The 13,858-nt window shown below is 37.2% G+C and overlaps 2 protein-coding genes across 11 annotated transcripts in view; one reads left to right on the forward strand and one right to left on the reverse strand.

The window, feature by feature from the left end:
- Positions 1 to 2: 2 nt before the first annotated feature.
- On the forward strand, positions 3 to 8,007 carry LOC117399263 (all trans-polyprenyl-diphosphate synthase PDSS1-like). Of its 2 annotated transcripts, none has more exons than XM_059023205.1 (11): positions 3 to 260; positions 1,066 to 1,103; positions 1,499 to 1,631; positions 1,957 to 2,087; positions 2,587 to 2,728; positions 3,916 to 4,027; positions 4,122 to 4,231; positions 4,359 to 4,439; positions 4,895 to 5,008; positions 5,855 to 5,935; positions 6,338 to 7,580. In XM_059023205.1, exons 1-11 carry the CDS (start codon positions 90 to 92, stop codon positions 6,344 to 6,346), a joined length of 1,122 nt encoding a protein of 373 aa, XP_058879188.1. In that variant the 5' UTR covers positions 3 to 89; the 3' UTR covers positions 6,347 to 7,580. The 2 variants fall into 2 exon arrangements, with proteins under 2 accessions (XP_058879188.1, XP_033854238.2); XM_033998347.3 differs by having other exon boundaries at positions 23 to 260; positions 7,450 to 8,007.
- A 1,541-nt stretch (positions 8,008 to 9,548) lies between these two features.
- Positions 9,549 to 13,858, reverse strand: part of LOC117399260 (abl interactor 1) — a 44,862-nt gene continuing 40,552 nt past the window's right edge. For 5 of the 9 annotated variants that reach the window (XM_059023202.1, XM_059023199.1, XM_059023200.1 and 2 more), the window contains 3 exons: positions 13,630 to 13,716; positions 11,420 to 11,605; positions 9,549 to 10,956 (listed from right to left, as the gene is read on the reverse strand). In XM_059023202.1, the coding sequence (XP_058879185.1) occupies positions 10,781 to 10,956; positions 11,420 to 11,605; positions 13,630 to 13,716 (449 nt within the window). In that variant the 3' untranslated portion in view covers positions 9,549 to 10,780. The remainder of the gene's footprint in view (positions 10,957 to 11,419; positions 11,606 to 13,629; positions 13,717 to 13,858) is intronic. The other 4 variants (XM_033998340.3, XM_059023203.1, XM_059023201.1 and 1 more) reach the window with 1 other exon arrangement.

Consider the following 13,858-nt stretch of genomic DNA (forward strand, 5'->3'; position numbering starts at 1 on the left):
CCGTTCCGCCTGCTCCACCCCTTTCGGTTATTTGGGCTGTTCCGTTTCCTGGTGAAAGGTTGCTGTCTGTGTGGGGTGTGTGGGAGAACATGGCGTTGCCGTGGAGGCAGTGTAGCTGGTGGATGGTTGGCAATCACGGCGTGACATTAATAAACAACCTGTGTCGCACCCAACAAAGGACACTAACCATCACGAGTGGCTTGATTAGGAGGACGGGCACTGCGGCCATCCTGGGCAGCCCTAGTAGCACTGGAAGCGAGGTATGGCGACTCCTGTTTGAACAGACTTGCCAAACGTGAGAAGGTCAATGAAAGAGTACAGTTAGAGTAGTCGATGCAAAATATCGATTATATATATATATATATATATATATATATATATATATATATATATATATATGTGTGTGTGTGTGTGTGAGTGTTGCATCGTGTGACAGTACATTAATCTGTGTAGCACACTAGGCTGGTGCATGGTTTACATCCCGCTGCACTTTGAGAAGGTCAAACTGTCAGTGTCACACTGAAATTGTTAGCGTGAGAAAGGTACAGTACTATTATTAACTGAAGAACTGAATTAAGCAGGCGAAACATAGTCAATATCTATTTATTTTGTAGGATTGATAGAATGCAAGGTTAAATTCACATTTTATATGCTGTGCTTGTTATGACCAACTGTACCGGTGAAGTATAACATTAATTTCCCCATGAAATACGGTGTCCCTTGTTTTCTTAATATGAGAGTCACATTATGGGCAACGCAGTGTTTATAGGTGCTGTTTATTTAGAAAACGTAGATATTACATTTCAACTTTAAAAAGTATTCTTTTGTATATTACGTTGTTTATTTTTTATGGGTCATTATAAGTGTATTCGCGGAAGCTTAACATGAATGGCAAGCTCTTCGCGTATCCGGTAGTGTTACTGACACATTGTTAGTAAGATATTTGCACTACTCAACACCACAGCAGCGTGCTAAACTGTCAAGCACCAGTGTGTGTGTGTATATATAAATTGGAAGGGTCAGCACTTGGCCACACCAACTCATTCATTCTCTTTTTCATTACAGGCTGTAGCTTTTACCAAGAAACCCAACCCTTTGTGGAGGTATGTTTTCTTTAACATCTTCTAAATTGTTTATGATTTAATGTACCGTTTTCTGTGCTAATAAAAGCATGTATACACTTTCATTTAAAATAATATCCTTACCTCAAGTATTATTAGAAAATAATATAAAATAAACCGAAATTATCGTAAGCACCACAATGAAAAACTATAAGGGTTTCTAGGAGATAAACAATTTTTTTTCTGATTGGATACAAAGATTCCAAATATGTTAATGTGTTTTTTCGTTGTTTTTTTTAACCGACTGGCCCTTTAAGTTTCATAGTTTAGGAGATTTAACTGAATCTTAACATCCCTACTCAGAGTGAATTAAGGGGAATGTTTGGAGCTGTTGATGTGTAATTTATTTATATATGTAACACTTTCTCTCTTTGTAGGAAGAGCTTCAGATTGTTTCACACTATGCAAACTAGATGTTGCTGCAGCAATGTGAATAGTGATGAACAACTGAAGGCCCCCTTTAAACTTGTTCAAAAAGACTTGAAAAATCTCTATGAGGACATTAAAAAGGTAAGCATTTGAGTGTTCTACAGTTTTTATCCCATGGTTATACACAATATTAACATTTGTCAGAGCATACTTAAAAACTCCTTTGGAACTGGCTAAATATGGTATCCAGTGAGCATGGAATTGCCTCCTAAGAATGTAAACTTTTTGTCCTCCCTTTGCACATGGAAAGAAAATAGCATAGCTACAGTATATACCCTTAGCCATAGGGCACCAGTGATAAAAGCTTATAGACATGAAACAAAAAGGGTATGTATTGGTGTTCAAAAAAAAAGTGCTTAAACTATCTTTTTTTTTTTTTTTTTTACTTTTTCATTTTGATTTTCAGGAGCTGTTTGTTTCCAAAACGGAACTGAAATCTCTGTGTGATTATTACTTTGATGGAAAAGGAAAAGCCTTCCGACCAATGATTGTGGTGCTAATGGCTCGTGCATGCAATCTTCACAGCAACAGAGACAGGTAGGCTGTCCTGAACATAGTTTCCACATGCTTGCTATCCATCCATGCCCGTCAGTTTCTGCACTCCTCATTTTGCCATGGGGCAGGGTGTGTAAGTTGGGTTTCAGAGCAAACTTGACTAGATGTGCATCTACTTGTGACATGGCTGTCTTTGTACGTGTTGCTTTAACTGGATAATGTGGTGTAAAAGGTTCTGTATATGCTTATACATCAATTGCACATGCATTAATGTTAAAATAAACTCAATGTTTTAGTGTCACAGCCCATGTCATAATCTGTAGAAACTACTGTTGCTAAAACTGCAATTTAACTGTCCTGAAGAAAAGCCAGCAGCTCATTGTTATTTGCAGCAATTCTGCTTGGTGAGCTATTGAAATAATTGTTGATTCACATAGTAGTGCAGTATAGAATAAGGTCCTTGTCAGGCGTACTATCTTGCTGCCCTACAGTAAGTAATATGATTTGACAACTGTTTTTTTTTTTTTTTTTTTACCCCAAGAGAGCTGCTTCCGGGCCAGCGCTCAATAGCTATGATCTCAGAAATGATTCACACTGCAAGCCTTGTTCATGACGATGTAATCGATGGCTCTGACACCCGGAGAGGGAAAACTACTCTGAATGAAGTCTGGGGTGAAAGAAAGGTTAAGCTACTTTACATTTAAAACACATTTAGCTAAAGAAAAATAAAGATAAGATAAAAGAAAAACAACAAAAAAACCAAACAATGTTAACTTTTGATTACATACTCTCATACTTGCCGTTTCTTAAAAAATAAATGTTAATTTTACATTTGAGACATTACAAGTTTTATTGTGCGCCCAATTATGTCACACTAACACTTGGAATTGATCAAACTTTAATGGTCCCCTCATCCAGATTATGGATGAAAGCATTCGTGATGTATTACTGTCCTACTAGGTTCTGAAGGCACATAGCCCTATTCACAAAACAGGACTGTTTTAAGGAATGTTTAGGCCTTTTTTTTTTAAAGAATAGTGTTTTTAAATATTAACAAACTAAAGCCACAGACAGACAGACAGACAGACGTGGCACCGCTGGGCATTTTCACGGTGCGGTACTGCTAGTCTGCACCCGGACACACAGGAGCGGTATGCACTACGCGGTACAGTAGTTGTCAGTACCACACCGTAGTCTATGTATTCGAATATAATTTACATGTATGGCCAAAAGTTTTGCATCATCTAGTAGAATATTAGGATGCAGGCTGTAATGCCCCCCATATAATCTACTAAATAAAAACACTGGTGTGTTTTTCATCTTTGTTTTTTTGTCGTCTATATGCAGGTGTATGAAACGAGCGATCTGAGCTTAGCAAAGAAACATACAATACGTTGCTGACAGCAAGTAGCCTACTACTAAAGTGTTAGAAAATATATCATTTTACAGCCAGTTATTTAGTAAAAATAGTGAACTACAGAAATAATAAAAAAAGGCAGGAAGGATGGTTATCAGGGGCGATGTATAAAATACTGACTTGCCTGCCCTTTTTTTTTTAAATGTGGGAGGGATCAAACACTTCAGGGTGCTTGGACACCTCCGTAGACAACAGTTTCATTCATGATTTTTCCTGGCAAGCATGTGTTGTCAGCACTTGGCTGTGATTGGCCCAGCGTTGCCACGAGACTAGCAGTATTGTCCTGTGCTGATCTGTCCAACACCATATGAAAGCAATGGCAGCGATACAGGCTGCAAAATGTATAGCGTGCCGTGCCGCACCTGTCTGTCCCGGGCTTAACAGTGCTTTGGAAAATTAGTAATCTTCTCAAAAACTGTTTTTAAGGTTTTAATAGTGCTATTTGTTTCACAGGCCATACTTGCAGGAGATTTTATCCTCTCTGTGGCATCTCTGGCACTGGGCCGTATTGGCAACAACACTGTGGTATCAGTCTTATCTCAGGTCATCGAAGATTTAGTACGGGGTAAGGAATTACTTTTATTGTTACAATTTTTTTTTTTTTTTTTTTTGCACCTACCAGTAAAATCTCATACCCACAGTACTGTTTTACATTTTAGGGGAATTCATGCAGCTGGGCTCAAAGGAGACAGAGAACGAGCGATTTAAACACTACCTCGACAAAACCTTTAAGAAGACTGCCAGTCTTATAGCAAACAGTTGTAAAGCAGTATGTACGTTCTGTCTTGTCAACATTTAAAGAGACTTTTTGTAAAGTAACAAAAATTCAAAACATTTAAAGTCCCGTTTACATACTTCCAGTTGATTCTCTCGCTCTGTTTTGTTTCTGTTGAAAGGTGTCTCTTCTTGTAAGCTCTGACCCAGAGGTCCATGAGATTGCTTTTCAGTATGGAAGGAATGTAGGAATCGCATTCCAGGTAATGAGTCCAACTTCAGCAGGTTCTCGGTGAATGCACAAGTAGTAGAATTAGTAGTTACATTATAATAATGCATATAATAGGGTACTCGTCTAAAAGCAATTTGTTTTAGTTTTTTGGGTTTTTTTAGCTAGTTTACAGTGAAATCAGCTGATCTTTTGGAAAATGTAACTTTTAATTCAAAGTCTTTATTACAATATCTGTTTTGCTGAAAAACATTCCTCCGTGGGTGATGGCTCAACAAAGGGTCATTAGTTTCTACTGTAAGTGACCACTCCTGACACAATTGCTTTTGCTGGTCAATGTATTTATGCTTTAATACTCCATTCCACGTACATTACTGACTGCAAACTTCTGCCATGTATCAGGTTTCTATGACCCTTCTGACTGAGATCGTTGTCTGGTATTGTGTCTGTCAGTAACTGAAAGTTTTCAAACCATGCTTTATATTCCAGCTGGTAGATGACGTGTTGGATTTTACATCTTGTGCAAATCAACTGGGAAAGCCTTCGGCTGCAGATCTCCGGCTTGGTTTAGCCACAGGACCAGTCTTATTTGCTTGTCAGCAGGTAAGCTTGCAGAAGTATTCACCCCCTACCAATAATGTCACATTTTGTTGAATTACAAATAATTTATGCAGTTTTTCAAACAAACTTTTTTTATTCAAAGATGTAGTGGTTAAACTGAACACTGTTATATGAGGAGGTTAAATGTCAGCAAAACTTGCAAAGAAAATGTACAAAATGAAATTTACTGGTTGCATAAGTATTCAGCCCCTTAAGTCAGTACTTGGTAGAAGCACCTTTTACAGCAATTACTGCTATGAGTCTTTTTGGATAGGTCTCTGGTGTCTGGGTGGTATGATGCATTTTCCACTTCTTAATGATGGACTTCACTGTGCTAGAGGTATAATCTGCACCTTTGAAATGTTCTTGTACCCTTCTCCTGCTCTTTGCCTCTACCACTTTATCCCTGACTTGTTTCGAAAGCTTTGTTCCTCATGGTTGCTTTGCTGGATCACTGTCAGTTGCAGCTGTCAGTTGAAAGTCTTAATTTCCCTCAGGTATATAATCTACAAGTTAAACCACTTTGAATACACACAGGCTGAAACCATTTCACTAACTTTGTGACCTTTCAAACAAATAATTTGCACCTGAGCTGATTTAGGGCTGCAGTAGCAAAGGGGTTGAATACTTATGCAAGTGAGATTAACCTGTTTTTCGCTGTAAATCGTACTTCTTTATATTCTATATGCATTTTTTAACTTATATAAATATATGGATTTGTAACCTTTTAAAATAAACATATTATTTCATGTATAATAGTTGTGCAAGCAGGAAAGGAGAAATCAGGGAACATGGACCAAAATAGATTAGATTTTTTGTAAACTTCCTTATTTAATTTTTTTTATAAAGTTTCCAGAGCTCCATGAAATGATCATGAGAAGGTTCAGTTCAGCAGGAGATGTGGAGCGTGCTTGGCAATATGTATTGCAGGTAAGAATTTGTGTAAAGAAGTCTGTTTTGGAGTCTCTATAAAGACCCTATTACACTGGGGTATGCAATATCAAGACTTCCGGTCCAGGGCTGTGTTTTACTTGATGTATATGTGCACATTCGCTAGAGTTAGAAGGGCTGTATTTTGTGTGATCATTTGGGGGTAGAATTTTTATTTTTTGTATTATTTCTGTAGAGTAATGTAGTTTTATTGTTGGGTAGAGTTTGTAAAAGGACCAGGAACGTGCATATGCAGAAAGTAAAAACTGAAAAGGGATGTTTGTTATTGTGCATGCATGGTTTGTTGGTTAAACCCAGCATAAGTTAATACTAATTTTATACCACTGTAATGCTAAAATCAAACACAGTAAATATTTGAATACTTTCCATTTTTTGTACCAGGTTAAATAAAATAAGGTTAAACCAGTAGATATAAAACACATGGAAGACCAGCAGGAATACAGGGGAGGACCTGCAACTGGATACAGAACTGGTTTAAATAAACAAAGCGAAGAGTGATTGTGATTGGTGTAAAATCGGCTCAGGGGAGTGTGTACATGGACCCTTACTGTTCCTCATTTATAGAAATGACTTGGACCAGGAAAAAAAAAGACTTTTATACATTTTTTTTGATTATGTTTATATCAGTTATAACAGATATAGTCTGTGTCTGTCTCACCAATTGTATAGGGCTGCTTTGCTTTTGCAGTACAGCTATCCTACACTTTTGATTATAATCACTTCTAACAGACACCTAAAGTGTTACCAATACACACTGCAAGATTGTTAATTTGCAGATGATAGCTAACTTGGGAGAGAAGTGGACTCTGAAACTGCAGGCCAGCTAATTCAAAGGGAAACTGAGCACACTTGTGGCAAATTCATTTTAATGTTACAAAAATGTGAAGTGTTGCACATTGGGTGTAATAGTCCATGTTATGAGTACACAATGAACAGGATGAAAATAGGGGACAAAGACTTTGAAAGAACTCTGGATTATAGTGGAGTCATCACTAAAAGTATCTCGCCAATGTGGCGAGGCAATTAAAGAACATATGTTAGGCAATATTGCAACAAAGCATGGAATACAAGTCTAAAGAAGTTATGCCAAGATGTATCCTAATTAGACCCCACCTAGAATCCTGTGTGCAGTTTTGGTGATCTCATTACAAAAAAGACACTGCACTCAAAAGTAGAGATAAGGGCAACTAGGCTGATCCCAGGACTTAAGGACATAATTAAATATCTTCAGCCTAGCAACGAAAGAGGGGACTTGATTGAAGTCTTTAATCATAAATGGTGTCTTAACCCAAGACACTACATCAAGTTCAGCACAGGAGAGAAGAACATAGGGGCATAAATGGAAGCAGAGTAAAAGTGAGTTTAGAACAGAAAGTAGGATGCACTTATTTTTACAGAGGGTTACAAAATGCATGGAACAACCTACCAGTTTTAAAAAAAAGAACCGGTAGCAGTATTAAAATGTTGCATCTCTTTCTCCCCAATTCCTATAGAGCAATGGTGTCCAACAAACAAACTACCTCGCCCAGCGTTATTGCCAAGAAGCTATCCGACAGATCAGCAAGCTGTCTCCTTCCCCAGAGAGGGAGGCTCTCATACAACTCACAGAAATCATTCTGATTCGTGACAAGTAACAATCTCAAACTCCTCTGTCCAAGGCAGCTATTTCTCTGGACGATGCCTGAGGAACCAACAGTGGTTTGTCCACAGTATTGGAGTAGAGGCGGTTTGTAAATATGTTCACCCAGGACTGAAGAAACATCTCTGAATTATGAACCTGCACTTTTATTACTCAGACATTTCTGCTAACCCCATTACTCCAGACAGAACACATGGGCTTCTTAAAATCAAGGAAATCAGGTGCTGGTTTTGTGTGGACTTCTTTACATTGTTCTATACAAACCGTCCAAATTGCAAGACCAGTGTGGGTATCATTGTTCTGGTCTGTTGACATGATGTACATGTTATAAATTCACAATTATAACAAAAGGCCTTAATTCCTTAACCAACAGTGTAATCGAATTTACATAAAGCCAATATTTTTTAATGAATGTTCTGCCTGAGTCTTATTTAAGTACTACAGTAACAAATATATAGGAGAATGATTTATTATAAAAGACTGTACAGAAATTTCAATTAACAGGTTATATACAAATGAAAATGTAGAAAAAAATTTTGTTTAAAGAAAATGTGTTAGTTACAGAACACTTAACGTTTATTATAACAAAGCAAACAGACAAAGTACAGTATCAAGGCATTATTAGCTGCAAAACCCAGAAAAGTTAGTTAAACATTAGTGCTCATTTAAGACTTTAAATTCTAGTGTTACAGCTGTATTTTCTTACACAGAGGGTCCAGATGAATTGTCTAAAAATGTGATGCCTACAGCTTTTTCTAAACAGTCGTTAAGAGTCAAGATGATAGTTATTTGGTTAAAAGGAGAAATGGTATGTTTAAACAAAAAAATGATATAGGCTCTCGTACAACTCACAGAAATCATAAATAGAATCATGTATGGCCATGTCTCAACATTCTACTGTGCTCACAAGCACAGATAAGTCCAGCGTTTAAATCAAGGTAACATAAAAAGGCAGCTCATGGCTACAAACTATACTGGCTGGTACTATGGTATAACACTAGTTTACTAAACACTAGGTATCCCAGTCTTTTCCTGTACATAAGATTGCTTCTCCCTGTCTAACACAAAACTGATGATCAAAATACATCTCCATTTAAATCTATAAACAGTAGAATTGGTTCAACATATTTAATATGGCACTATTTCATTTCACACAAATTGGGGAAAAAAAATCAAACACAAATATCATAGTTTGGAGATTACATTAAAGTAAAAAATGTCAAATTTCAGGGTAATCATGGTCCATGATTAGTGCTAATCAGGCTCTGAAATCAGCAGATAATGTCACATAGCCCACCTATTGCTATTGTAAATTAAGTTTACTAGTAAAACTTACCATAAAAAATGTAGACTACAGTATCACTGCAATAAACTGCAGCAGAACTTGATACTTCATGCTTGCTAGGCAAGCACCACTGTACAAGTCATTGGCCTTGTTTAAACTCTGACTGCATCTTTTACACCCCATTTACTCCAAGCTCAGACCTGGTATGTGATTGGGGGACTACTGTACTTAAACTGTAAACAATTTCAACAAGTCTGTTCCTTCAGGATCATTTATATATGTAAAAAATATTGTGTTGCTAGAATGAGATGTCATAGCCACGGAAAATAATAAATGCAAGCAACGATATTTTAATAAAAAACACACCATTTCAACCTTGAATATTAGCAAAATTGCATAACCTCTACCCCCTACCTGTGATTATGTTATCATATCGAATCTTATTTGAGGTCATAACTAACTGACAGAATTTAATAGAGCAAAAATACATATGAACCATGTTTGGTCAATGTGTGTGTTGTGATATATATATCACACACACTCTATATATATATATACACACATACATACACACACACACACACACACACACACATACAGTTGGACAACTAAAATTGACAAAAAACTAGCCTTAGCTAAAAATAAAACTGGGAGGGGCAACAAACAGGTTTAAAATCAAAGTACTTTAATTCTGGTCCATTAGACTTCTGGTTTATGGAATGCTTGTTGCAGCACGGCAGTATTTCAGTTTAAATTCGTGAAATCGAACAGTTCCATGATAAAGCTCAGGTAAAACCCAGAAAGATCCCACAGTGCACGTTTACACTTACAGCCTCTAATACAAATTGCAATCATTTAAAAAATGCTAGTACGTTCATCGGATTTGTTCCTGTTTTTCAGGGTAAAGGTTTAAAAGATTTAGAAGCCAAGTTCTAAAATTAAATTTGAATGGTTAGTATTTCCAAGTCAATATCAGCAGCAGAATTAGTGGGGCAAAAAACAATTCCATATATATATATATATATATATTCCCACCCCCCAACAAAACCACAAAGCCTTGTTTTACATACTATGAAGCCACATACGTAAAATTCATTATGCAAATGTAATATCAAATGTTTAAATACAAATTGGAGCATTTAGAATATGAGATCACCAATTCCACAACAATGCTTTAGATACTTCATTCAAAAAAAAAAAAAAATGAGTGTGATTGCTCACTGTAAATATATTACAACAAACTGGAAGCATAATGGATTTAAAAAAAAAAAAAGGAGTACAGGTTACAATACATAAATTCTTAATTTGTATGCATGCTTCAAGCAAATTTAAAAGTACAATTCAGGAATGACCATTAGCTTTAAAAGGGTAATCTGACCTGCATTTCCATTCGCATTCTAATAACATCAAAAACGCATTGGTCTAGCTTAGTGTCAGTTACCATGCTGAATTGGGAAGAAAAACATAAATGAACAGCACAATTTAAAACCTGATGTATAAAATATACCTCTACATATACACTCATGGGATAGGCTGGTCAAGACATTGTGAAAGACACTCAGAGAGTAACACATTACTGACAACCTAAGAGACAGCTGCTCATATTATGAACAGCCACATAGTAATATGACAACACCTGCCTATAGACCATTAAACACATTGGAAATAAGCAGGTTATCAATACTCAAATCATATCATGTTGCACCTCAGCATACCTTAATTCTCCCCACCCACCCCTGTCCAACCCAAAAAGTAACCCAGTAAATAGAATTTATATTTGCAATTTAAAAAGCAAAGGAACATTCTGTCACATCCCAATGCACTTATCTAAGCATTTTAGGTCAATGAATTTTGTCCAGATATGAGTGAATAAATAGGGTCCCCACTAGAGATGTGTCTCTTAATCTGCATAGTGCATGATTGACTCCACATAATTCCCAGGGAATAAGCCAGTGACTCCATTGCAGTTGCCTTCATACCAGCCATCATCATTCTTCTTGATAATGTAAATAATTGCACCTTCATTGAAAGACAGCTCATCCTCCTTGTCCTTTGAGTAGTCATAAATTGCAACAACTACATTTAGAGGGGGAAATAATAAAAAAAAGAGTGTTAGTTCTTTGGGTGAGCAAAAGCATACAAATATTGTTTCTCTCTGTACACAGCTTGAATGACATTTACCTTTTCTAATTTCAAAAATCGGCACAAAACATACCGCCCAGAAAAAAAATGCAAGCAATGGCAAAACACCTTGAATAAAGCAGCCACAAAATGTTCAGTCCTTTAGGGACAGGTTTCTTTGTGACACACACACACACATCATTATATATATATATATATAATTACACAGATATACATACACTCAATACCATGATGCCTGAAGGTTTCAATAGAAAGACATGTAGTAAATGACATTACAAACACATTCAATTACACCATGGCAACAAATGCATACAAGTACCTCCACTGTTTGTTTTCAAAGGCACTTCCCGAACTGTTGGGAGGTTGTATGTATTTATTTCCCCCACTTAATGCTCACCTTTCTCAATATAGCTCTTGGGTGCCCAGGCCGGGTCTCCGTCAGCATAGGGATCACTGTACTGCACCACAGCAGCCTCCTCGTCCTCGTAGTCGGCCGGTGGGGGGGGTGGAGGAGGCGGGGACTCATCGAATATGGGCATGTCGTCTGGGGGAGGCGGGGGAGGAGGGGTGGGGCTGTCCGCAACTGGAACAGAGGGCAAAAGGTATTCAAACAACCACACGTCAATGGGCAAACTGAACCAGGAGGAAAAGTACTGCATTACATAGAAACATACATGCTCTGTGCATTCATTGTAATTGCAGCCATCCATCATGAATCCCCATGCAGTCGTGGAAAAGCAACAGGCTGATAAGTTTGTACTTGAGCTATAAGATTTGTTAGTAAACTACATTGACAGTTTAGTTAGTGTAGTTATAAAGAGTTTTCCTGTACATGTCTGCCTATCAAAGATCTTGTTGATTTCAGGATATTAGTTTATGCATGCAAATGTATTTTATGATTGAGTGTAAAGACGAGTTTGTACAAATGTACGCAAAAAAATATATATATCCTAAGAGTGGGGCGGCAGCAAGATCAATAAAGAGCCAAGGGTGGAGATGATATGTAGATCCACAAGATCAATAAAAAGCCAAGGGTGGAGATGATATGTAGATCCACAAGATCAATACAGAGCCAAGGGTGGAGATGATATGTAGATCCACAAGATCAATACAGAGCCAAGGGTGGAGATGATATGTAGATCCACAAGATCAATACAGAGCCAAGGGTGGAGATGATATGTAGATCCACAAGATCAATACAGAGCCAAGGGTGGAGAAGATATGTAGATCCACAAGATCAATACAGAGCCAAGGGTGGAGATGATATGTAGATCCACAAGATCAATACAGAGCCAAGGGTGGAGATGATATGTAGATCCACAAGATCAATAAAGAGCCAAGAGTGGAGATGATATGTAACTCCACCGCTGTTGAGAAAATACTAGATAGTGTTTTACTTTCAGAAAAAAGATCCAACAGAGAAATTAAATTAAGTTGTACATTTTCAAAATCTGTTTGCTTATTTCCAAAGCTCACAATATATTCTGTATTCCTTTATCTAAAGTGTCTGAAGCTCATCTCCTTGCCTTGGAGCTCACTAGAGGGAAGCAGAGAGCTGCTCAGTGGTAATGAAAGTTAACAGGTAAAGGAAAGTTAAACAGCTTTCCCTTTAGGTGTTTGAAATAAACCCACTCTTCTACATTCTGAACCCGTAGTAGCCTAAACAGCTACACACACTGTATCCAAATGTAATTAAAAAAACTTTTTTTTTTTTTAAATCAGCACATAATGTTAAGTTTTACACGTAAATCCCATCCCTAAGCAATAGGATCTAAAATTTTGAAAAAATGCATCAACCTTGTAGTCAATGGAAATTCTGTTTATCTCCAAAAGATGGCAGCCTGCTGTGTCTGTGCTTGTGTAGTATGTAAACTGACTTCTCTAAGCCATTAAACAAACAAAAAAAAAAGAAGTATTTAAAAAGTGTGACCTGTGAGGCAAGTATAGAATTCAAGAAAGTTTAGTTCTTATATCATCATTCTACATGCAATATTGCCATTGAGTCCCAAACTGTAATGACATTTAATTATTTTTTTTTTTGTCAAAGTGTGTCAAAAAGCAGTTGAGAACTGATACTTGAGGGCTGTCTGAATGTAGCCAGCAGACAAAAAAAAATGATAAGCAAAACCAGACCTGCAAACTGGACAGCGCTTGTGTGTTTATGCTAAATGAGAATTAGCCCAGAAGTTTGAATTAATTGTATAGCTGACTACTACTAACTTTATTTATTGAAACTATGGGGTTAGTTACTGTTTAAGGTTAATCTACTTCGGCTGGTTTGAGAGGAGAATTTATACAGGACTGCAGTTTTTTTTTTTTTAAATGCATCTAAAACCAGTTGAGTTGGTGAGTCATATGACTTTGTTTTTGACTTCTTTTAATTGCCTGGCACCGACAAAGTGGCAGGTTTTTATTTTGAACAATACAATCTACAGGCACTATTGTATGTATAAATGGCAACATGCATCGATCAGAGAAATGTTAGCAAGGTCGTGAGATGTAGACAGACAGTGAAAGGAAAGTTCTAAACTAAAACAAGAGAAACACAACGTGCGTGTATGTGAAGCATGCTACTCTCAGAGACAGCGAGGTAGTTTCCAGACTTACTGTTTTCTTGCACTCTGGCAACAAAGCCTGTGAGAGGTATCTGTGGAGTCAGCTGAGGCATAGGGGGAGGAGGAGGGGCAATAGACACTTGAAGCAGCAACACAAACCAAACAGGGAAAGAGAGAGGGCAGGGATCAAACAGGAGGAAACAAACAATTAGATGTCAGTCAGGCACAGGGAACAAAGGCATGTGAAACAGGAGTCCCAGAACCAACACCTTGAATATATT

Source organism: Acipenser ruthenus, chromosome 4 (genome assembly GCF_902713425.1).
Source record: "Acipenser ruthenus chromosome 4, fAciRut3.2 maternal haplotype, whole genome shotgun sequence".
Lineage (NCBI taxonomy): Eukaryota > Metazoa > Chordata > Actinopteri > Acipenseriformes > Acipenseridae > Acipenser > Acipenser ruthenus.